The sequence below is a fragment of the Leucoraja erinacea genome, chromosome 1, assembly GCF_028641065.1.
Source record: "Leucoraja erinacea ecotype New England chromosome 1, Leri_hhj_1, whole genome shotgun sequence".
Classification (NCBI taxonomy): Eukaryota; Metazoa; Chordata; class Chondrichthyes; order Rajiformes; family Rajidae; genus Leucoraja; species Leucoraja erinaceus.
This window is the reverse complement of record NC_073377.1, coordinates 42,930,183-42,956,963: the sequence shown is the minus strand read 5'-3', so window position 1 is coordinate 42,956,963 and position 26,781 is coordinate 42,930,183. Positions and strand designations below refer to the sequence as shown.

At 40.0% G+C, this 26,781-nt stretch overlaps 1 protein-coding gene across 4 annotated transcripts in view; it reads right to left on the bottom strand.

Moving 5' to 3' along the window:
• LOC129696097 (protein unc-13 homolog B-like) overlaps positions 1-26,781 on the bottom strand; it is a 411,098-nt gene that overhangs the window by 135,592 nt on the left and 248,725 nt on the right. For all 4 annotated transcript variants that reach the window (XM_055633576.1, XM_055633551.1, XM_055633558.1 and 1 more), the window contains 5 exons: positions 18,102-18,154; positions 11,808-11,886; positions 5,856-5,930; positions 3,759-3,978; positions 3,083-3,310 (listed from right to left, as the gene is read on the bottom strand). In XM_055633576.1, the coding sequence (XP_055489551.1) occupies positions 3,083-3,310; positions 3,759-3,978; positions 5,856-5,930; positions 11,808-11,886; positions 18,102-18,154 (655 nt within the window). The remainder of the gene's footprint in view (positions 1-3,082; positions 3,311-3,758; positions 3,979-5,855; positions 5,931-11,807; positions 11,887-18,101; positions 18,155-26,781) is intronic.

The following is a 26,781-nucleotide window of genomic DNA, read 5'->3' as shown; positions in this document are numbered from 1 at the left end:
CGACCATGCTGCGAGTATGAGTTGAGGGCAAACTCTTCTAAACTCGCCAATTAGGTCGCCGCAGTGGGACAGCCCCTATCTCCCCTCATCCTCCTGCGCTCCATGGAATAGAGACCCAGCCTACTCAACCTCTCTCTCCCTGTAGCTCTAGTCCTGGCAACACCCTCTGGTCCTGGCAACATTCTTGTAAATCTTTTCAGAACCCTTTTAAGCTTGACAATATTTTTCCTATAACATTGTGCCCAACTGAACACAATATTCTAAATGCGGTCTCACCAAACTTTCCTTCAGCGGCGCTGTAATTCTGCCACTTGCCGTGTGCGCGATTTTGGCGGGGTTAAAACGGGGGGGGCGGGGTTAAAACGGGTTTTTTTCCCGACCTGGTCCTGAATTATATTTGTTGGAGTGCAAGATTTAGCTAAAGAATCGCTCCTACGGCCGTTCTGTGTGGTTTTTTTTTTTAATTCACCCGACAAGTTAATCGCTGGAATGATTTTAAAAGCAGCTTCTGAAGCCATCAATGACGACAACTGGGGCGGATTTTATGGAGGACCAGGTAGAAAGTAGTTTATTTTTATGTATAAAAGTGTTTCTTAAGATGTATATAATTCACATTTTAAGTTGCGAAACGGTGATTTTTCCCCTCAAAGAACCGGCAATGTATTTGCTGCAGATATGGGGGTATAAATTCACTGCAACCTCAACGTTCTAAATGGTCCTGTTCCAGAAAATCCCACTCGCAAGCTGATTTAAATGGCCATTAATTTACAGGTATTAAATTCCTTCCATTTGGCCTATAAACCCATGACAATGAGATTTAAAAATTATGTTATATTCTGAATTCTTGTGTAAATGTTACTTGGACACATAGGCTATTTAAAAATGTTAATCTATTCTTAAGAAATGGATAGATGTTTAGATCTAGTAATTGAATTTTGTAATTAGCTACAATTAGGTAACTAACTAATTATATGCTTTAATTTCAAGTCATCTAAGTAAGATTGTTTCATATTTGTTTCAGAATGCTTCAATCTATAATAACTGAACATTTATTTCAGTTCTCTTAAATTTTAAGAAAGTTATCAGCCTTTAAATGTTCTTGATCACAGCTTTTGTGTTAATTCAATGAAAAAGCAATAGGGAACAAGATGCCAATTTCCGAGTATGAAAATGGCCATAACCTTTTTAATACTGAAGATATGAAAGTGAATTAAGTGTCAAATTAAACTTCTTTTTATGTTTTATCGTTATGCGTTATGCAACATCTCACATTTCTCTGTATAAAATTCCATCAACCATTCCTCCGCCCACCTGGCCAAACGATCCAGATCCTGCTGTAATCGTTCACAACCATCTTCACTCTCTGCAAAACCACTCACTTTTGTATCATCAGCAATCTTGCTGATCTTGCCCTGTATGTTCCCATCCAAATCATTGATGTGAATGTCAAACAGTAATGGGCCCAGCACTGAACACTGAAGCACACCACTAATCACAGGCCTCCAGTCTGAGAAGCAACCTTCCACCATCACCCTCTGCTTCCTTCCATGAAGCCAATTTGCTATCCATTCAGCTATCTCTCCTTGGATCCAATGCAATCTAACCTTCCAGACCAGCCTACCATGGGGAACCTTGTAGAATGCCTTGCTGAAGTCCATGTACACAATATCTACAGCTCTGCCCCCATCAACTTTTCTGGTCAAATCTTCAAAAAAATCAATCAGATTTGTGAGACACAACCTCCCACGTGTCAGGGACAGGTTAATGGCAAAGTTAACTGCATCACTGTATAGAAGTGTCTTGAAGTACAGGTTCCCATCTCCCACAAAGTAGACAGAGTGGTAAAGAAGGCATATGTTCACCTTCATTGCTCGGCGTGTTGAGTGTAAGAGTCAGGAAGTCCTGATGCAGCTCTATGATACTTTGGCTATGCCACATTTGGAGTATCGTATGCTGCTCTGGTAGCCCCATTCAGGAAGGATGTGAGGCTTTGGAGAGAGTACTGTGCCGGTTTACCAACATGCTGCTGGATTAAGTGAATTAGCTACACTGAGCGGTTCATCAAATTTGGATTGTTTTCTCTGGAACGCCAAAGATTGAGGGGAGAGTTGATAGAAGTATGTAAAATTCTGAGGCACAGTGTAAACAGTCAGAATGTTTTTCTCAGAGTGGATAAGCCAAAGACTACAGGGCATAGCTTTCAGCTAAAAGGGACAGCGTTTTTTTACACAAATGGTGATGGGTGTCTGGACACTCTGTCGGGGATGGTGGTGGAGGCAGATACAATAGTGTCACTTATGAAGCTTTTAGATAGCAGCAAATGAAGGGATATGGATCACATGCAGGCAGATTAGATTAGTTGGTGCTGGCATCATGTTCGGCATAGACTTTGTCGGCTGAATGGCTTGCACTTTTTTATGTTTTATTTTATGTTCTTTGTTGGTCCGGAATATGAAGAGAGCAAATAACAGTTAAGATCTAGCTGTAGCAGAGGATCCTGTAGATGTCGGGAAGTACACTGATGAAAATGAGTCAGGAATAAAGAACTTCATCTGTAGGTTAATTAGCTTCTGTAGATTATCCCCAGCGAGTGGGATAGAGCTAGCGTACAGGTGATCGCTGGTCAGACTCAGTGGACCGAAGGGATTGCTTCCACGCTGCATCTCTAAACTAAACTGAAAATTAGGTACACGCTATCTGGGGTTTGTGACCATCCACATAAGTATTTCTTCCCTGCATCAGGTATAAGTGACTTATGGCTAATAGCTCTAACATCTTGCTGCCCTAGAGAGGCAACCAGACAGCCTCAGCAAAGAGGCCACATTTGAAACCTACACTGAAGAGGGCAGGGAAGTAAAGATGAAACTCATCAATTATTATGTTTTTAAAGTGACCAGCATGGGAACATTTCTATTAATCATAATATCTATTATCTGTGATTATATCAGGGAATTAAATTTAAACCTTCCGAATCTTCTAGATTTTCTTGCCCCTATTTGACATCACTTAAAAACTGCAACATATTTTAAGTTCACAAATCACATAACAGCAAATTCACGATGTTGACACTTGGACACTCTACCTGTTATAGTAATCTTTGCTGACCACTTGGACGTTCCATCAAGTACACTTTGTTTGATAGTCTTCATCTGCTGTACATGTATAACTTTCGTTACTCCAAAGACATCTTGAATCAGCTCAAAGATTTCTGGTTTGTTCCGTTCCCGGATCTTCATCCTGTCTTTCATTGCCATAATAATATTTTGTGTTCTGTCTTCTGCACCATGCTTAGAGCTTTTTTCTGCTGCACCTGTTTAGAGGAAGCGTTGCAGAATACTGTTTCCATCAGCACAGAAATGTTTCAATATAAATATTACTGGATGAACATTCATGTGAAGATCAAATAGTTAGAAAAGTTTATGTGAATGTATATACTAACTTGGTAAATGCTTATTATAATCTATACAAGGAAATTAGTCAAAATTATCATTGTACATTGGTGCACCAAGTTAAGACTATAAAAGAGGGACATGGTCAGGTCAACTATGCCTATGGCTGCAGAAAGTCAAGAAAGAGGTTGAATCGTGCACCATGGTCATAATCACATGATATCATCAAAGAGCTATCAAAAGAGGTTCCAGATGTTGAGCTTTGATTCCAGGTATCGCTAGTTTACAAGTGAAAGTGAATTAAAATCTGTTCCCGACTAAATTGAATTGCAACATGTCATAAAATGAATACACAGGAAACATACTTACGTTGTAAACAGTCAGCATTTAGTAAGTCTTGGCACTTTTCATGACATTTTACCCCACACTCAGTGCACCGCATCCCCTGGCGAGCAATACCCCATAGCAGTCCCTCACATTCATAGCAATATGTTGGTGTAGTGGCAGTCCAGACCTCAAAATTGTGTGGGGTAGTGCAAGAAATAGGGTAGATTAAGGCTTGAAGGGTCTTCTTATAAACATGATTTTTCTGCAGAGGTAAATACAAATATTAGAAACATTTGTTGCATTTGAAATCCTCAATTGACCCTCTTGTCAACTTTGTTATAAATGTCTATTATATTTGTCATGTTTTAATTACATTCTCATTCTGAAGAAATTGAGGAGATTCAGTATGTCAACGATACTCTCTTGCACTTCTACAGATGGATGGAAGAGAGATATATTAACTGGGTGTATCACGGTCTGCTTTGACAACTCAAACTTCCATGAATGAAGAGGATTATAGAGAATGGTAAGCATTGCCGTTCCTTCACAGGCACTAACTTGCCCACTTTTGAAAGGATCTATAGTAAGCGCTGCCTCAAAATAGCAGCCAATATCATCAAAAACCCATATCACCTGGCCATGCACTCATTGCACTCCTGCCAACGGAAAGTTGGTATAGGAGTCTGAAAACCATGCCCACCAGGCTCAAAAATAGCTTCTTCTCAACAAATCTAAAACACTTAACACTACACCACACACAACTTCAACTATTAACTTCTATGAACTGTCTTTGGTTGCATTTAGGACTTTGTTTTTTTGCACTGGTACTGTAGTTACGAATATACTGAATTTTGTTTGTTGCATATTATTTACATGCATTGTGTTTACATGCCTGTAATGCTGCTGCAAGTAAGAATTTAATTGTTCCGTTGTTGGTACATATCACAATTAAACACTCTGGACTTGGCTCTTACAATTACATCGCCGACAAGAGCAAGAGGACATTTTGTACTTGGATTGTGAATGCCAGGGGAATCAATCACAGTGATAAGGTTATAAAACTTGCAGAGTAAATAAATTTGTAAACATACGCTCTCTTATTTTTAAGCAATACCCTGTTTTTCTCCTTCACTATTCTCATTTTAATTATCTGTTTCTCACTATTGTGTTCTTCAGTAACCAGCATGAATCAGAGATTGCCATGTGGTGATTAGGCAGGAGCAAACTTATTATTACCCTTCATACCACTGATCAATAAGGCAGCACATACTCCAGGTGCTCCGGTGTCCTCCCATATGCCAAAGACGTATTTCAAATTTGGTACACATGACAATTTAGGCCCATTGAACCATTGACATACAGGTTTGTTGGTTAATTGACTTCCGTAAATTGTAAATTGTCTCTCGTGTGTAGGATAGTTCTAGTGTATGGGGTGAATGCTGGTCGGCGTGGTGTCGGTGGACCAAAGGGCCTATTTCCACGCTACATCTCTAAAGTCCAATCAGTTAATTTCATAATTTGGTGCACAATTATACTTTCTTATTATTTTTAGTATAAACTGAAGGACAAACTTTAAACTAAATGCCTAAATTCCAACTTAACAATTTAAGATGATTCAGTTAAAGAAACCTGTGTGATTGGTTAAAGATAAACCTAAATTGGAGGCTAACAACTTAATTACATGGTTTCAATGTCTTGTCCTCATCTCACACCAACTCCTGTAAAATATGGAATTGTGCCACTTGAAGTGCTGAATGAAAAAGATACATTTATAAAATATCATGAAGTTGGGTTGAGTTCCAACTCTAAATGTTTACACTCCCAGCTAAAGCAAACATTAAAGACAGACACAAAAAGCTGGGGTAACTTAGCGGGACAGGCAGCATATCTGGCAAAGGAATGGGTGAGGTTTCGGGTCGAGACCCTTCTTCAGATCCGAAATGTCTACCATTCCTTCTCTCCAGAGATGCTGCCTTCCCGCTGAGTTATTCCAGCTTTTTATGTCTATCTTTGGTTTAAACCAGCATCTGCAGTTCCTTCTTGCACATCTATTTATTGTTGAAATGAATATATTAATAAACAAATAAAGAAATGTAAAAATAAATGAAATATAGGTTATTCTCATACTCCAGATCTTACCAGCTCTTCATCTTTTAGGGAAGTACGTGTAGCCATTGCAGAGGTAATGCCAGCTTTTCTTGATTGTACAAGTGACTGTAATGTGAAGCCAGGTATATTGTATTATTATAAACTAAAGAGCAATGCTTTTTTTTTAAACAAAGTAAGAACATGCAGAAGGAACTCAGTAAATAATATATGGATTTGGATAAAATAAATTAATAACCACATACATTTGAACTGAAAATTGTGAATTTAAGGCCAAAAATTCTGGAAACAAGTGTTTGGAAGTGTTTGCTTCCACAAACTGAACCTTATTCATACGAAGTTGTTGTAAAGGATACTCTTTAAATATGAGATTGATAAACAATAGGGTTTGTTTGGTATTAATAGCAAAGGATCTCCCAATGAATTGACAAATTATATGTATATAATATATATTTGGTCTCCAACACACAATCTATGCTGTTTATTGATCTGACCGTAAAGGAGAGGCAACACTAGCCTTTGGACTAAAATGGTATTTCAGATGATGCCAGGTCTGTACTACCATTTCTCTTCTCATGAGTAGTTTTGAACAGTGGCCACTGAGAAACTATACCAAAACTATCATGACCTGGCGATCATGATTTTCAGTGGTACAATTTTTCAATGGCAACACTTCAAAACTACTCAAGAAAGATTCATGGTAGTGCAGAACTGGTATCAGCTGAAATGCTATCTTCTAGCCACCACTTGGTACCATCCCTGATAAAACCCACTATATTGGTTTCATGTTCAACGTATCGTGGCATACCCGTGAAATTGCATCCTCGTGTAAAAAAGGATTGTAACGTTTCCAGAACATTACAGAGAAATAACATATAACATATAACAATTACAGCACGGAAACAGGCCATCTCGGCCCTACAAGTCCATGCCGAACAAAATGTTTTTCCCCTTAGTCCCACCTGCCTGCACTCGTACCATAACCCTCCATTCCCTTCTCATCCATATGCCTATCCAATTTATTTTTAAATGATACCAATGAACCTGCCTCCACCACTTCCACTGGGAGCTCATTCCACACCGCCACCACTCTCTGCGTAAAGAAGTTCCCCCTCATATTACCCCTAAACTTCTGGTCCCTTAATTCTGAAGTCATGTCCTCTTGTTTGAATCAAAGAAGTTCGTAAAATATTACCAACAAAATGAATTTAAATCTCCACTAGGTTTAAGTTCCACACAAGCACATTTCTGTGGGGACACAAGGAACCGTTGATGCTGGAATCTTGCATAGAACACAAAGTTCTGGAGCAACTCAGCAGGTCAGGCAGTATCTCTGGAGGATATGGATAGCAATGTTTCAGGTTTTTACCCTTCTTCAACGTCAGAAACATTTTGCGTTCTAAGCGCATTTGAGTGTCACTTTATGTCATTAAAAGTGTTGTTTGTCTACAATGTATAGAAAATCTAAAACCATAAAAGCCTCGATTTTTCTGTGGCACATCCTGAAAATTAAACCTGAAAATGCACCCATCCCATGGTCCTTCATCTGATCTCAAATGACCCACACAGTTCACTGCCAATTTAATAAATATACACACATAAAAGTAAAAATGATCTAATGGGGAAGCTTTTCATTTCTTCATAAGATACTTATGCAGTAAAAGATATTAAAAATGTTACACTAAAACAAATGAAACTCTCCAGATGTTGTGCCTGAACATCTGATCGCAATTATTAGTCACTAGGCAAGAGAAGCCGCAAGAAATGTATAAGTAACCAGTTTTATCAATATGCGGATGACACAAAAGGGAGTGATGTTGTGGATAGCTGGGAAAGTAGTCAAAGGCTACATCAGATTATAGGTCAGATGGAAAATTGGGCAAACTGTTGGCAGATGGAATTTAAACCCGGCAAGTGCAAAATTAGGTATTTTGGCAAGTCAAATAATGGTAGGACATAGAAGGTAAATGGTAGAGTGTTAAATTGATGAACAGAGGATCTTTGTGGTTCAAATCAATAGTTATATGAAAATTGCAACACAGGTCAATAGAGTGGTAAAGGCAGATAACATGCTTGCCTTCATCGGCCAAGGCACAGAATATAAAAGTGGGGATATCAGGTTAGACCACACTTCGAGCATTATGTGTTCTGGTCACCACACGAGAGGAAATGATATGAATGCACTGGAGAGAGTTCAGAGAAGATTCACCGAGACACCCAAGGAAGTTGCTTGGGTGGAAAACATTAGTTCTGGGGCGAGTTTAGAAGGCAGGCTTTATATTCCCTGGAGCAAAGGGATCCAAGGGGTGGCCCGATAGAGGTGTATAACGAATGAATGAATACGTTTATTGTCCAAGTATTCACATACAAGGAAAATTATAAGCATAGATAGGTTGGATAGTTAGAATCTTTCTCCCATGATAGGATTATCAAAAAATATGGCATAGGTATCAGGTTTTTAAATAGATTTGACGGGATTTTTTTTACCCGAGAGAGTAGTTAACATCTAAAACTTGCTGGTGGTGAGTAATACAAATTACTTTGCTCAATAGACCAAGCATAGAAGGATGCATATCTACTGCGGAAAATGAGATTAGCGCAGATGGGCAAATGAGTCAGTGTGAACATGGTGGCCCCAAAAACCTGCTTCCGTACTTTATAACTAGCTCCATGAATGGCAAGTTAATTGATTGACTGTCATGAAAAGTTAAGTGATTTGGTGCATTTGTTACTTGTGCAGCTCACTTCTTCAAAATTCCACCACCTTTAAAATCACATAATTACTTAAGACCAACATATTCTCCAAGTTATATACAGGTTTGGGCACAAATAAGAAAAGTCAAAACCCTTGTGGCTCTACTTGTTATGATGGGTACTGCTCTTTATCCACGGCAAGAAACAGAGCAACACCTACTGACACAACTATTGGTGACTGCAATAAAGTTCCATCCCATGCATCCTTTACAGCTTGTACTGTATATAAGGTTCACTTCTTAAAATATGTTAAAATAAAGACAGGAGGAGTGGAAATATTGTAACGCATGACAAAACAAGGGCATGGCGGGTTGAGAGTGGACAAGCATAAAGGTCCTTTGTTGATTTAATGGGGAGATTATAGTACCACTTACCATGGCCTGGACAAAAGGAATGTTTGCATACAAAAAAATTACAAATATTATTGCAGAGGTTAATTCTTCTGAAGTTGACAGCAATTATGTCATGCTTTTATCACATCATTATTACAAATTACCCACATCAGACCTTATTGCTTTGATTTTAAACATAACCCACTCTGAGAGAATTAAATGTGTTTGGATTAAGATAATTTCATGTTTTTTATTTATTTTTATTCATTTGTAAATATTTCATAAAGGATTAGTCTCCTTCCTCAATGTTTTTGAAACTTCATCCCATGTTGAAAAAGCCAAAAGGCTGCCCCTTATGGTTCATAAATCAGTGTACAGAAAGCTTTTTGGATGGGGTGACTGTCAACATTACCATTTTTTTTTAAAGCAAAAAAGCTATTTCAAATATTTAACAAAATGAAAAATGAACAGATTAGAGAAAGTATTATAAAATCTATTCAGCAAATTCAGACCAATAGAATTCAGCTTTAAAATTGAAATGATCAACATTCAACTCAGCATAATATTTCATAACATAATGAATAACAGTCTGAAATATAATGTTGCACATGTAGTTAGCTGAGCACAGCAGCACAGTAATGGAATAGTGGATCCATTAAAAAAGCAAGAGTACTGAATATCAGACTAAATATTGAAGGAAACTTCAATTTGAACTCTGATACAAAGGGCCACACAATTGACATTAGAATCAGTAAATGAGGTCAAACAGTATTTGAATGAAATAATTGTTAGTAATTTTATACTAAACTTACTGGCCAGAGCCAAGCAGAATCCCTTTCTGCCACTCAATCTTTGACTTCAACAGACTAATTTTCATTTGATTAAATGTAACTAATCCTGTTGAATTTCTGGTTAATGGTAACACCGCAGAATGACTTAGCAATGACCCATAAGTGTCAAAGGTAGTTGGTGAGAGTCTCCTTTGTGAAAATGGTAATTATCTTGTACTTGCATGACACAGACATTACTTGACATTTAGTAACCCATACTGAATGGTGCGATGGTCTCACTGTCTGCTGCTTCAAATGCTAAAGAGTTGAATGGGATTAAAGATTGTACAATCATCAGTGAGCATTTCTACCTTTGATTATTTGAAAAATGGATGAAGAAGCTGGTTGGGCCTAGATCATTGTTGGATTTGGCATCAGGTTGGGTTAGGCTAGTTGACCAGGGGCATTGCCCTGAGGAATATGGGCAATGATGCTCTGGGGCTGACCTCCAACAAACACAACCATCTCGTCCGTACTATTGGAGACTTTTGCCATTGATCCTCATTGACCTCAATTACATCAGAATATTTTTATACGAAGAACAACCACTTTCTAGAACAAGGGGTCACAGTTTAAGGATAAGGGGGAAATCTTTTAGGACCTAGATGAGGAAAACATTTTTCACACAGAGAGTGGTGAATCTCTGGAATTCTCTGCCACAGAAGATAGTTGAGGTCAGTTCATAGGTTATATTTAAGATGGAGTTAGATGTGGCCCTTGTGGCTAAAAGGATCAGGGGGTATGGAGAGAAGGCAGGTACAGGATACTGAGTTGGATGATCAGCCATGATCATATTGAATGGCAGTGCAGGCTCGAAGGGCCGAATGGCCTACTCCTCCACCTATTTTCTATGTCTATGTCTATGTTTCATTTCACCTCTCCTCCAGAAACAGCTCTTTTGTCCACATTTGGACCAAGAAGAAATCTAAATAAAGTAAGTTGTGCAGACTGCACTGAAAACAGCATCTTCCACCATTTTGCTCACAATTGTGAGAAGATCGATAATTAGCAACATTAGATTTGTCCTGCCAGCTTAGGGCACATTTTAGCCAGTAAATGCTTTGTCAATGTACAGTAGTCTATTCACACCATACCTTACCCCCAAATCCTATGTGCTTTAATTTTGCAAACTAATCTCCATGTGGGACGTTATTGAAAACCTCATCCACTGGTTCTTCTTCAGCTATTCTGCTAGTTACAACCACAAATAGATTCTAGTAGAATTTTTAAATCACGAGTTCCACTTCATACATCCATTCTAGTTTTGTTCGACCCTGTCACTTCTTCACCAAGTACTCTGCCTTACATTTTGCATTTTGAACTTTTGCTCTTCCCCAAAATATATACATAATTAAATTTCAGAATAAGCATCTGAGTACATTCCAAAAGCAGAGTTTAATTTCTTAACATTTGAATTATGAACAAAATATGATCAGCATATCCGCCTTTCCATTTCTGTTCCATTAAAACAGAGTAATTGCTGGGTGGGCATTTTGTCTTCAATTGTTCCCTGTATTTTCCCAAAATTACCCCAAATCAGTCTTTTGTTTTTATTAGCAATATGTTATTATTTAATAATACATATATGCAAGGAGAAACAGTTAAAACAGACAATACAACAGTGTGGAGACAATATGGGCTACAGGCTAAAGGCCCATATGCACACAACACATGGGGAACAGCTTCAAGTGGCTGAAAGAAGTAAAAGCGATTCCAATGTGTCAAAGGGAAAGCTGCTAATGCCAAAATGTGCAGAAGTGTTAACATTGTGACATCATGAATAGAAACCCATATGTTACAGCCAGATGCTCTAAAATATGATTTTAGTATGTGACATTTTCAATTCAAATAATCTCATGGTGTGTCTTAAACTGGGATTATAAACTCTACATTTGTTTTGAATGTCAGATTAATTATTCCAGTTAAATTCTACAATTCTGATTAATTGCTGAGTGCAAAGCAACTTCAAAAACAGTGATCATTAACAAAGACAAGAACAAAAACTAACGGAAGTGAATCCAATATATCCTGTAACATACAGATGATAGAATTGGAATGAAAAATCTTACCAGGTCACTAACAAGTGGGATGGGTTTTTTCTTTCGTAGGTCTGGCATACTGTCAATACCATACAGCCCACCACCAGTCCTGGGAATAAAATCAATAGCATTGAGACTTTTAAATTTAGATGTTGATAATATATTCAAGCATATTCATGACTGATTTAATTCATCACTTTTGTTTATCAGACTGGTAATACTGAGATGTGGAGGCACAAGAGACTCCAGATGCTGGAATCTGCAGCAAAAAAAGACAAGAAGTTCTGGAGGAATTCAGTGGGTCAGGCAGTAGATGATATTTCTAAATGAAGGATCTGAACCTGAAATGTCAATTATCATTTTCCCTCCACAGATGTTGCCAGACCCAACCGAGTTCCTCCAGCCGCTCTCCCTTTTCAATACCTTTTCAATGCAGAGATTTGAACTGATTTCAAATTTAACATGCAGTTTGCCAATTACTAAAGTCAAGTAGATTACTAACGTCTGTGGTGATGATCACAGACATCAACTCCTACAGTAAAATTTGAAATCAAAATCGTGAGTGAGTGAGTGAGTAAGTGAGTGAGTGAGTGAGTGAGTGAGTGAGTGAGTGAGTGAGTGAGTGAGTGAGTGAGTGAGTGAGTGAGTGAGTGAGTGAGTGAGTAAGTAAGTAAGTAAGTAAGTAAGTAAGTAAGTAAGTAAGTAGTAAGTAAGTAAGTAAGTAGTTTATTGGCCCAGTATTCACATACAAGGAATTTGCCTTGGTGCTCCACCCACAACATGACATAGTGACAGTTACGAATGACTCAGAAAACACTAAACATTAATAATAATAAACAAGAATAATAATAAACAATAATGACAAGAACCTCAACCTACTACAGTTCGCTTACTGCCACAACAGGTCAACAGAGGATGCAATTTCACTGGCTCTCCACTCCGCATTGGACCACTTGGACAATAAAAACACTTACGTCAGGCTGTTGTTTATAGACTACAGTTCGGCGTTTAATACCATCATCCCCTCCAAGTTGGTTACCAAGCTTATGGAACTGGGTCTCTGCGCATTCCTCTGCAATTGGATCCTCCACTTCCTCATCCACAGACCACAGTCTGTTCGAATTGGTGGAAACACTTCATCCTCAGTAACAATTAGTACGGGAGCACCTCAAGGTTGCATGCTCAGCCCCCTTCTGTACTCACTCTATACCCATGACTGCGTAGACAGACATAGTGTGAACTCCATCATCAAGTTCGCCGACGACACCACTGTTGTTAAACGAATCACAGATGTGGACGAGTCAGAGTATAGAAGTGAGATCGACCAACTGATCAAATGATGCCAGCACAACAACCTGGCTCTCAACATCAGTAAGACCAAGGAACTGATTGTGCACTTTGGTAGGGGAAGGATGAGGACCCACAATCCTGTTCACATCAATGGGACGATGGTGGAGAGGGTCAAAAACTTAAAATTCCTGGGCGTGCATATTTCCGAAGCTCTTTCCTGGACCCAGCACACCGATGCAATTATAAAGAAGGCACATCAGTGATTCTACTTACTGAGAAGATTACGGAGATTCGACATGTCGAAGAGGATTCTCCGAAACTTCTACAGGTGCATGGTAGAGAGCATTCTGACTGGTTGCGTTGTGGCCTGTTTCGGCAACTTGAACGTCCAGGATCGAAAAAGACCACAAAAAGTTGTGACCACTGCCCAGTCCATCACCGGCTTTGACTTCCCCACCATCGATGGGATCTATCGTAGTCTCTACCTCAAAAAGGCAGCCAAAATCATCAAAGACCCACACCATCCTGGCCACACATTCATTTCACCATTGCCATCAGGAAGAAGGTACAGGAGCCTGAAAACTGTAACGTCCAGGTTCAGGAACAGCTTCTTCCCTACAACCATCAGGCTATTAAACACAACAACAAATAACCTCTGAGCTCTGAACTGCAAAAGGCTATATTATTATTGCACTATATTTGTTATTTATTGAACTTTTTCTTTTTTTTCTCTCTTCCCCCGTTATGTACTATTTTTACATATTCACATATTCTGTTGTGCTGCTGCAAGTAAGATTTCACTGTCCCATCCAGGACATATGACAATAAAACACTCTTGACTCTTGACTGACTGTATCACAATATCAATTTGCCCTTCTACTCCTTTCTCTCCACAATATTGTATAACTACCGGAGTGATTGAATTGATGCTCCAAATCCACAAATTCACATGGGAACCACTTCCTCATTCTCGCAATGAATTCATGACACTCGATTTAAATTAAATAAATCAGGAAGCAAAAAATTGTTGTCGATCAAAATAATGACCACACTGTTGTCAGCTTCTCATAATATCTCAGATAGTCTTTAGGCAAGAAAATCAGTTGTTTAAGCAGCTCTATCTCTAATCTGATATCAATGTAGTTCACAGTCGTTGGCTTGGCAAGATTACTCAGTTGGATGCAAGACAAACAGGAATGGCCCAACAAGGCCAAAAGCATAAGCATCCTGAGAATGATACTAAATCTTACAATACAAATAAAAATCAATTATGTATAATTCAATTATAGGCAGTTTTTCAAAAACATTTGGCAAGATGATGTTCAAAGCCACACGCCAGCTGAGAATATAAACAATTTGGGCAGAAGTGGTATCTCTATTCTATGAGACTAATATATATTGTTTGCACAGTCAGGATCTGGAGCCGGATTATCTGACCATAATTAATCCAATAGTCACTTTTAAAGTGAGGAAATTAAAGACATGTTGGGAGACTAATTTGCAGAATACCACTTTTCAGTCCACAAGCTTTCCCCAGCTTTCATCAACTGAGTTCTGCTCCAAATTCTCTGTCCTCATCTCACACAGTGGTGAAATGAACCCCTTAGGGAGAGAAACAATATCTCATCTTCTGACCAGATAGATTACCACCTTCTGGGCTCAACATGTTCAGCAACTTCTATTAATCAACATTTCTAGCCGCTGTATTTCATATTTGCAGCATCTGTAGCTTTTGCTCCTTTCTTGCTGGTGATTTCACACTTCTTCTTCATTTATCGACACCTCCATCAGATCGGCCTTTTGTTATTCACCAAGACCTCATCACCTTCATTCAACAAGCTACACTGACCAATTAACATTCAGTCTCTACTGTCTTCCACCCTATCATAGACGTTCACTTTTGCTCTTGTCTCCTTCCTCTGTCACTACTTGTTTTACCTCTACCTTTCTGTAGTTTGATAAATGATCATCAACCTGAAATGTTTCTCAGTTTCTCTCTCCCCAGATGCTATAAATCAAACATTTTCAGGTATATTCCATATTTCCAGTTACTGTTTAGTTTAATTTATTATTGTCACGTGTACTGAGGTACAGTGAAAGCTTTTGTTGCATGCTATCCAGTCAAAGAAAAGACTTTACGTGAATACAATCAAGCTGTCCACAGTGTACCTGCTAAAATTTTGAAGATTGAGGGGGGATCTTATAGAAACTTACAAAATTCTTAAGGGGTCGGACAGGCTAGATGCAGGAAGATTGTTCCCGATATTGGAGAAATCCAGAACAAGGGGTCACAGTTTAAGGATAAGGGGGAAGTCTTTTAGGACCGAGATGAGAAAAACATTTTTCACACAGAGAGTGGTGAATCTCTGGAATTCTCTGCCATAGAAGGTCGTTGAGGCCAGTTCATTGGCTATATTTAAGAGGGAGTTAGATGTGGCCCTTGTGGCTAAAGGGATCAGGGGGCATGGAGAGAAGGCAGGTACAGGATACTGAGTTGGATGATCAGCCATGAACATATTGAATGGTGGTGCAGGCTCGAAGGGCGGAATGGCCTACTCCTGCACCTATTTTCTATGTCTATGTCTATGCACAGATCAAGGATAATGGGTACAACATTTAGTGCAAGATACAGTCTAATAAAGTCTGATTAAAAATAGTTCAAATGTCTCTAATGAGGTAGATGGGAGGTCAGGACCACACTAGCTGATGAAAGGGCCGTGGAGGTATGTGTTTTCAAACTTCTGTAGTTCTGGCCTGATGGGAGAAGGGAGAGTAGAGAGTTGGGGGGGGATATTAAGGTATCCGATTTTAAGTGTTCATGTCTCTATCTTTCTAAGAGAATATAAAATATAACGGGAGCTGACTAACTTAGCCAATCAATAAGTTTAAATTCATCTAAAGCCCACAGATCTCCTTGAAGCTCAGATCACCTAATTCATTCTGAATTAAAATATATAATTAATTTCTGACCCAAAGACCTGTGCATTGAGCATCAAATCCAGAAATTAAATACAGGAGGCTCTGAGTCAGTCCTGATAAGTTTCACCAGAGAAATAGAAACATAGAAAATAGGTGCAGGAGTAGGCCATTCGGCCCTTCGAGCCTGCACCGCCATTCAATATGATCATGGCTGATCATCCAACTCAGTATCCTGTACCTGCCTTCTCTCCATACCCTCTGATCCCTTTAGCCACAAGGGCCACATCTAACTTCCTCTTAAATATAGCCAATGAACTGGCCTCAACTACATTCTGTGGCAGAGAATTCCAGAGTCACCACTCTCTGTGTAAAAAATGTTTTTCTCATCTCAGTCCTAAAAGATTTCCCCTTTATCCTTAAACTGTGACCCCTTGTCCTGGACTTCCCCAACCAGAATGGTAGTGTTTTCCCAAGGTGCCAGGTGCGCACATGGTTGGTATGTGAATGGACTCCAGGGCACTTCAGAAGCAACTTCATAAACCCCTTTAAGATAAAATAATTGTGCTTCATCTGCAAAATAAAAACAGAAAATGTTGGGAGAAACTCTGTCAGAGCTCCCCGTTGCCTGCCACTTTAATTTTCCACCCTTCTCCCATTCTGATCCATCTGTTAACAACTTCCTTCACTGTAGCAACAAAGCTCAATACAAGCATGAGGAACATCACCTCATATCCGTCTCAAACATTGCAGCCTTCGGATAAAATATCAACATTTCCAAGTATAGGTAACTTATTATCTCTAACTTTATCAAAACTGGCCATTTTGCTATTAGTTTATCTCTAATATTGGCTCAGTTTTACTCCCTTTGTTAGTACAATGAATAGCTGGCCATGTTTCACAGTCCTGCGATCAACAATACATAATTGAGGCGAACTGTAATCACCACTTAACTTCCACATTAACCCATTGAGTCTGGCTTCACCCTGTCACATATGTCTCACTATTCTGCTCCATCCCTCTCACTTTCTCTGAAACTTAAAATAATCTTGCTTTTCTCGCTTTCCCAATTCTGTAAAAGTGTCAATGTCCAAAAAGGTTATTTATGTTTCTCCTTTGGCAGATACTGCCTGATGTGCCAAACATTTCAAGTTTTGTTCTGATTTTGTTTCAGATTTTTAGCATCTGCAGTCTTTTACTACTTGCATGTTACTCTCCCATGTGAATACAAACCAAAGTAGTGATCATTCAGATAAAGCAGGTAGAACCAAATATCATACAACAATATTCACTGTGGTATTCAAAGTCTCTTTGGACAGATGTAAGCTTAACATAAGTTAAGCACCATATTAACATAAAACTAACTGTAGATGCTGGAAATCTACTACTGGATGCTGATATTACCAAAATGCTGGAAATACTCATCAGGTTAGGCAGCATCTGTGAATAGTGTAGTTTCAGCATTTTCTGTTTTTATTTCATCACGCGTTGTGTTCAGTTTTGGTCACCCTATTATAGGAAGGATATCATTAAACTGGAAAGACTGTAGAGAACATTTACGACGATGTAGCCAGGACTCGAGGATCTGAACTGTAGGGAGGTTGGACAGGCTAGGATTTTATTCCTTGTAGCGCAGAAGAATGAGGGATAATCTAAACGAGGTATATAAAATCATAAGGGGAATAGATAGAGTGAATGCACATTTTAACCCAGAGTTGAAAAATCAAGGACGAGATAACATGGGTTTAAGTTGAGAGAGGAAAGATTTAATAGGAACCTGAGAGGCAACTTTTTCACACAAGAGTGGTGGGTATATGGAATGAGCTGCCAGATAAGGTAGTTGAAGCAAATACGCTGACAAAATTTAAAATACTTTTAAACATACATGGATAATTAAAGTTTAGGGGTATAAGGGACAGAGGCGGGCAGGTGGGATTAGCGTAGATGGACTATCTCAGTCGCATGGACAAGTTGGGTGAAAGGTCTGTTTTCATGCTATCAGATCAGATATACCATATATAATACATTCAAGTCTCGTATAATAGATGGAGCAAAGGGAAGATACAGAGTGATAAATATAGTTATCAACATTTTGTAGAGAATAAAATAATTACTTACCCTCCTTTAAACCAGGATAATTTTGATGGATCAACATCACCTCCAAGCTGAGCCTGTTGTTTTATAAAAAAGAGATAAACATTAATGAAATCCATTTGATGTCACATCTTATTCAGACATAGGTAAAAATATTAAATCAGTCAGTTCATGATTTGATTTGACGTTGCTATTTCCAAATTCAATAAAAGCACAAAAGTGTGTGTAGAAATAAAGTGACCAAAAAATCATAACATTAATAAGAGAATGGTAGATATAAAGTAGGGTTTCCTTGTGGGAGGGTTGGTGGGGGAAGATACAAACAGACTACATACACTGGAAGTCCGAATCTATTCAGTGCGGGGGTGCAATTAAATTTTCTTTTAAAAAAAAAGTTTTTATTAAACACAGACTGCAATAAGATTTCAAATCCACAGACATACATTTATGTTCAGTATGATTACAGTAAAGTAAGAGAGCCTGGATACGTATTAATCACATACTGAAATACTGCTACTCTCCAGTCCTCTAGGACCTCACCTGTAGCTGGAGGGGAAACTAAGAGTAGGGGGCGCTGTCCTGTGCGCGGCTGCCCTGCCAGCAGTTGTCTGTCTTTTCACCGTTTTATTTTTATTTTTAGTTAGTTAAAGTGTTTTGTTTGGAGGTCTAGACTTTTTTGTGTGGAGGGTGGGGGGGGGGAGGTGGAAACTACTTTTCAGGGTCCCTACCTGGTCGGAGAGGCAGCTTTTCTCCGGGCTGCAGCTTCGACCCGTCCTCGCGGCCTACCAGCGGGCCTGGAGCGGCGTTTCCTGTCGCGGACCGCCCAGAACCTCGGCTTCGGCGGCGGCACAGCGCTGGAGCGCTATCGTGGAGCGGGCGATGCCTTGCCTGGGTCGCCGCGCTGGAGCTCCGGTGAGCTGAGACCGCCGGGAACAACATCGCGGAGCTGCGGGACTGTGGAGCGGCCAGCTGCGGGCTGCGGCGCCGAACTTTACACCGGGAGCCTGGGATCTCGCGACGAGATCGCCAGTTGTGGAGCTCCATCCGGCGCGGCCTTGTCGGCTTCGGAATCCGCGGTCTCCATTACGGAGGCGGCCGTTCCAGGGTTCCCATGCCGCTGTGAGGACTCTCCCGACGCCGGAGCACCACCACCCGGCGAGAATGGCCAGGAACATCGGGCCTCCGTAGAGGCAACTGTGGAGGCCTCAATAGGCCCAACTATGGGTGAACTGGGGTTGGGGACTGGACTTTGTGCCTTCCCTCATGGTGGGAGCCATTGTGGGGGGATGTTCTTTGTGTTTTAAGACTCTCATTGGTGTTATGTCTGTATTCTTTTTTTGTGTGCTGCAAAATGGCAAAAAGCATTTCACTTCCTTACACCTCGGTGTATGTGAATGTGACTAATAAAAACCTTTGAATACCTTTGAATACCTTAAGATCTTCGCCAACATTCCTGTAATCTCCTCTCTTGCTTCTCTTAGTAATTTGAGATAGATTCCACCCCACCCTGGGGATAAATCCACATACATGCTTTTTCAAGCGACCCAACTGCTACTTGATCTTAAACTGTCCTTGCATATTAGAATACTTCGCCGTGGTCTTTTCCATTCCCCATGTTCCCCTCCGTGAATACAGATGCACGATACTTGTTTATTACTAAGCCTAGATCCTCTCACTCCAAGCATAAACTTCCTCCCTTTATCCTGAGTGGACCTATCTTCTCCCAAGTTATATTCTTGTTTTTAACGACCGAATAAAAAGTCTTGGGATTTGTTTTTCTTTCATCTGACTTGCCAATGACATTTCATGGCCAGTTTAACCCTTCTAATTGGTTGGCTAAGTTCTCTCCTGCATGCTTTCTATTCCTCAAGGCCTTATCTGATTTTATCTTCCAAAACCTCACATGTGCTTCCTATTTCCTTCTGACCAAATTTAGAACCTCGGATCCCCTTACCTTGCCATCCTTATCTCTTCTGCTTAATGGAATATGCCGGATCTGAACTCTGATCAGCTGGTCTCTAAACAACTCCTGCATGTTTGATATGGACTTACCGAACAACAGCTGCTCCCAATTTACACTCCCTAGTTCCTGCCTAATTATGTTGTAATCTATTTTACCCTGTAAGTAATTTCCCCAATGGACCAGAATTATCCTTATTCAGGTCACAACTTCAGGAAGCAGAGTTCAGGAGGACACAATGCCCCAGTCTGCATCAATGGTGATGAAGTGGAGATGATTGAGAGTTTCAACTTCTTAGGTGTAAATATAAACAATCTGCCCTCGTCCAAACCAAATGACATTATGATCAAAAGAGCACAATGTCTCCACTTCCTCAAAAAACTAAGGAAATTCAACATGTTTCCAAGGACTTGTTGATTTCTGCATATACACCAGAGAAAGCATCCAATTGGGATGCCCTGCCCAAGACCTCAAGAAAATGCAGAGTTGTAAATGTAGCTCAATGTAGCTGGCTCGAAGGGCCAAATGTCCTACTCCTGCACCTATTGTCTATTGTCTAATCCATCTCACACACCCCCTAAATCTATCAACTACACCATGCTGTCTCGGGAAAGCAGCCAATATAATCAAGAATCACCTACATGCCAGTGAATTTTTCCTACAAAAGCTTGCAAGCAGGTACTATCAGATTCAGGAACCACTTCTTCCCCACAGTTATCAGCCTTTTGAATGAACATTTTGTGTCAAGGTTGCAGTCCTCATCTCCCAATTTACCTCACTGCAGCCCTTGCAGTTTTTTTAACTACACTTTCTCTGAGACACTTTCAAGAGAGAGTTAGATTTAGCTCTTAGTGCTAAGGGAATCAAGCGATATGGGGATAAAGCCGGAACGGGGTACTGATTTTGGACGATCGGCCATGATCATATTGAATGGCCTACTCCTGCACCTATTTTCTATGTAGCTGTAACATTCTATTCTGCACTCTGTTGCTTTTCACTTGTTGCACTGCCTTGTGAATGGATTAACTGTATGATTTGCCATGATTTGCCTGGGTTAAAATAACGTTTTTCATGTATCTCAGTACACGTGACAATTATAAACAAATTCTAATACCAGCTTCTTCACCGTTGTAACCGACTACCGAATGGACCTGTGATATGACAAGGATAAATTCTCAATCTTCCAATCTGCCTCATTGTGGTTTTTGCAATTTTTTAATCTACACTTTCTCTGTAAATTAAACACTATTGTCCATGATCTGATGTACTCATGTATACCATGCAGGCAAAACAACAATTTTTCACTGACCCACAGACCACAATCAGTGAGGATAGGTGCTAATACTTCCACCACAATAATTCTCACCACAAGTGCCACAAAAGGTTGTGTTCTCAGTCCCCTACAGTACTCCCTATACATTCATGACTGTGCAGCCAAATTCGGATCTAACTTCATCTATAGATTTACAGCTTATACGACAATGGCAGTATCCGATCCCGATAATTCTTCTCCCTACTCCCGTCGGGCAGGAGATACTGAAGCTTGACAGCACACAGCACCAGATTCAGGAACAGCTTTTTCCCATCTGTCATCAGGATTCAGGACAGTCCTTCCATAAGCTCGGGTGCTGACCAATTCATCTCTATCCCATTGCGAACATTGTCTCTGAAACTGGTGCACTGCAATAGTAAGAATTAAATTCTACACTTTATTTTTCCCTTTGATCTACCAATTATACATGAGTTTAGCTTAATTGTATTTATGCACAGAATTATCTCACTTGATTGGACCACATGCAAAACAAAGCTTTCCGCTGTACCTCAGTACACATGACAAAAATAAATCTAAACCTAAATCTAACCTAAGTCTCCGTTACCAACTTTCAACGCAGAAATGAATCCTCCCATGAGCATAAGCTGAAATGCGAGCAGAGCAACATTTTATCTGTCAGACTGAAATAGATTCCAGCCACGTGTCTGATGAGCAGCCAATTTCTCTGCCTTTCTCACATCATTTTAATATAGTCAACCATCTGTTCTTATGCAACATTATGTCTCAATTTCATTCATTTTTATAGCTCTTCTAGGGAGATGAAGTGCATGTAATATAATTAGTATACAATTTAAGGAGTGAAATAATAATAAAATATGTTAACAAAATAATTTTAAAGTAGTTATGGAGTTTGCCCACGATATCCCTGACTGTGTAGGTTTCCCCTTGTTTGTTTTCTTTCCATTTCCCAAAGAAGTGATGGTTATAGGTTAATTGGCTGCAAAGTACCTCTGATGTCGGTGGATGGTCGCAGAATAAGGAGAGAGTTAACGGATATGTGAGAGAAAATAGTTTACAGGGAAGTAAGTGGCAGAATGGTATTACTCTTAGGACCTGCATGGCTACAATAGCTTGAAAGGTCTCATGCTGAGTTGTAAGAAAATATAAACAAGAAACAAGATGAGGTAATACATGGAAGGATTTTAAATAAAAGGTAAGTGATCGAACACCATAAATAACTTCAAGGAATTACCTCGTCAACTTTGTTGATTTTACAATTTTTTTGCCTAATGAAAGATTGCTTTCATTCTTGATAATTGCCACTGACAATCCTCTAGAGTACATGACAAGACCTTGTGGTAAAATGCAAGACCAATAATCTCAATATACATCTTTACCAATGGAAAAAGAGGGCACATTTCCCATCAGACTAACAGGCTTAAGTACCCATTTGCTTATTTTCAAAATAGCATTCCGATCTGACAGGGATTCTACTGGAATCACATTTCTACCGCTCAGCGTCCCAGGATTTCAGGTCTTGCATTGGTTGCATCAGTAATCAAAACAACATTGTATCAGTAATCAAAACAGTAATCGATCACTTGCATCAGTAATCAAAACAGACCTGTTCCAATTAGTCCCCGTACTTTTCTCTCACATCTGTGTTAAACTTTGGTCTGCTGTATTAAAAATACATGAGTGAGAAAGGCCAGATGAGAGGAATTAGCAAAGTATCTAGTTTAATACTATGAGCATTTTCTCACAAACAGCTGGTAAATATTTAGCATGACAAACAATCCAAAGGGGCTCAGTAGTTTAGTTTTAGTTGAGTTTAGAGATAAAGAACGGAAACAGGCCCTTCGGCCCACCAAGTCCACGCCAACCAGCGATCCCCACACACTAACACTATCCTACACACATTAGGGACAATTTACAATTATACCAAGCCAATTAACCTACAAACCTGTACATCTTTGCAGTGTGGGAGGAAACCAGATATCCCGGAGAAAACCCATGCAGGTCACGGGGAGAACGTACAAACTCCGCAGACAGTACCCTAGGTCAGGATCGAACCTGAGTCTCTGGCGCTGTAATGCAACAACTCTACCATTGCTCAACCATGCCGCCCAAGTACGTGATGTGGGTGTGTGGAAAGATGAAGTGTGTTCAGACAGGAAATCGCCAAATACATAGAAGCGAAATCCCTCCTTTTGAATTTAATAATCATATAAAAATACTGCCGCATAGCAAACTAAGCAGCTGCCATGAACAGAGAAACAGAGGCAAACGATTTTGTGGAGACAAATGAATATTGAACAAAATTAAATCATGATGTAGACACTCAGAACTGCAGATGCTGGTTTACCAAAATAGACACACTCTAGCTCCCGCTCCCACTCCCCTCCCCACATCCCCAAGACAATCAGTCTGAAGAAGAGTCGTGGCCCAAAACATTGCCTATCCATATTCTCCAGAGATGCTGCCTGACCTGTTGAGTTATTCCAATACTTTGGGGGCCACAAGCAAGAGTGCACTGAAGATTGTTTAATGACAGATAACAACATGGAGGAACAGGTCATTTTCATGTTGTGCCCAGTCATGTACTGTATAGACCTCAGATCTTTCACAATCTGTACCAACAATTTAGAACCAGTGTAATATAACCACGTTTGTCAAAAATGCAAAGCTAGATGCCAATGTGGGCATTGTGCATGATATAGTCACAGAGAGATATATCATAAAGTTCGAACCAACCATCAACCACCGATTTACACTAATCAATCATCAATCCATTTTTCTATTCAACCCGCGATCTCATCAACTTTTCCCGGATTCTACCACTCATTTATACAATAGAGGTAGGCTGCAGCTGCCAACTAACCATCTAACCTGCATGTCTTTAGGGCGTAAGAAAAAACTGGAGAACCTGGAAGAAACCATGCAGAGGGAGAATATGCAAGCTCCACATAGACAGCACCCAAATTCAAATTTGAAACTGGTTCTCTGGCACAGTGAGGCAGCCATGCTTTCCATTACGGAGACTCTTTGAAGGGAATAAAGAGTCATTAAATGACTGGGGAAGAATACATCAGATGTAATATTATATAGAAAAATAATGAGGACATCCGTTGTCATTAAAGAGAGAGAAAGGTAGAGTATTATGAGAGGGTCAGTGACATTGGTGTTCAGTGGGAACCATGATGTCCTTTATACAAGATTACTTAAAGTTGTATGTAGATTCAGCAAGCATTATACAGTAAGGGTGAACAGTATGTCAGCCTTTATTGTAAGGGGATTTGAATGTGAAAACTTTTGATCCAATTATAAAGACCCCTGCTGAGACCACATCTGGAATACTGTGTACAGGTCTGGTGATGACAGGTGATTTCTTTGGATGTACAATGACTGGGTTAATGATAAGTTGATGTGCCTCTCACTGTGGTGTTTAGATACATGACTCACAGTCTTAATATAAAGGACTGGCCATTCAAGAGCAGAGATGTAAATTCTTCACTAATGGAATAAATCCTCAAATTTCATTCTCCAGGAGAGTTATGGGGGCTCAGTTACTGTACATTCAAGACACAGAATTAACTGCCACCATACTTTCCTCCTCTCTTCCTTGTGCCCCACCGAGATTCACACCCATTTCGTACATTCCTCCATCCCCCATCCCCTTTTCCACCTATATTCCTTACTCTGGCTTTATTTCTTCTATCCTTATCTCACACTTCTTGTCTTTTCACCTCTGACAGTCCAATCATCTTCCTATTAAAAAAAACAACTTAATTATATACACCTATAACTTGCCAAACTTTGTCCTGCCCCCACAATGCCTGTGACGAGCAGAATGCCAAGAAAAACTAATTTAATTGCCCATGCATGATCCATATCCCTCCATTCCATGCATAACCATTGCCTATCTAAAGGTTCTTGAATTCCATTACCGTATCCACATCCACCACCATCCATGGCCACACCCCATTCATTGTGTAAATAAACTTGTCTTTCCATATCTCCTTTAAACTTTGCCCTCAACTTAAAGTTATGCTCTCCAGTCTTTGATATTTCCACACTAAGCAGAATATTATGACTGACAACCCTGCATATGCCTTTTTTACTTCTAGTCAGGTCTCTTCTCAACCTATGGTGTTCTAGAGAAAACAATCCAAATGTGTCCAACCTCCCCTTGGAGCTAATACTCCCTAATTCAGGCAATATTCTGGCAAACCTCTTCTGCACCCTCTACAAAACCTCTGATTAGTTCATATAATGGGGCAATTCAAGATACAAGATACAAGATACAAGATACATTTAATTGTCATTTGGACCCCTTGAGGTCCAAACGAAATGCCGTTTCTGCAGCCATACATTACAAACACATAGACCCAAGACACAACATAATTTACATAAACATCCATTACATCGCTGTGATGGAAGGCCAAATAAACTTATCTCTCCACTGCATTCTCCCCCCCCCCCCCCCCCCCCCCCCCCCCCCCCCCCCCCCCCAGTCAGAGTCAAAGTCAAAGCCCCCGGCTGGCGATGGCGATTGTCCCCGCGGCCATTAAAGCCATGCTGGGTGATGCAAGGTCGCACACCGGGTCTTGGTGTTAGAGCCCCCGGCGTGCGCTCGCAGAGTCTCGCGGCCATTCCAAGCCGCGCGGGGCAGTGATGTAGGCCCCGCTCCAGGAGCAATTCAAACGGCATGCAATACTCCAAATGCAGCCAAACCAAAATCCCATAAAGCTGCAACATGATTTCCTGACTGTTATATTCAAAGCCCTAACCAATGAATGCAAGCATATCATATGCCTTCTTTACCACTCTATCTAGTTGTGTTACCATTTCCAGTGAGTTATACACCAGAACCCGATGTTCCCTCTGCATATTAATGCTGTTAGACAATAGACAATAGATAATAAATAATATTTATTTATTCGGCCCTTCGAGCCAGCACAGCCATTCACTGTGATCATGGCCGATCATCCACAATCAGTACCCCGTTCCTGCCCTCACCCCATATCCCTTGACTCCGCTATCTTTCAGAGCTCTATATAATTCTCTTGAAAGCATCCAGAGAATTGGCCTCCACTGCCTTCTGAAGCAGAGAATTCCACAGATTCACAACTCTCCGGGTGAAAAAGTTTTTCCTCATCTCCGTTCTAAATGGCCTACACCTTATTCTTAACTGTGGCCCCTGGTTCTGGACTCCCATCATTGGGAACATGGTTCCTGCCTCTAGCGTGTCCAATCCCTTAATAATCTTATATGTTTCAATAAGATATCCCCTCATCCTTCTAAATTCCAATGTATACAAGCCCAGTCGCTCCATTCTCTCAACATATGACAGTCCCGCTATCCCGGGAATTAACCTCGTGAACCTATGCTGCACTCCCTCAATAGCAAGAATATCCTTCCTCAAATATGGTGACCAAAACTGCACACAATACTCCAGGTGTGGTCTCATC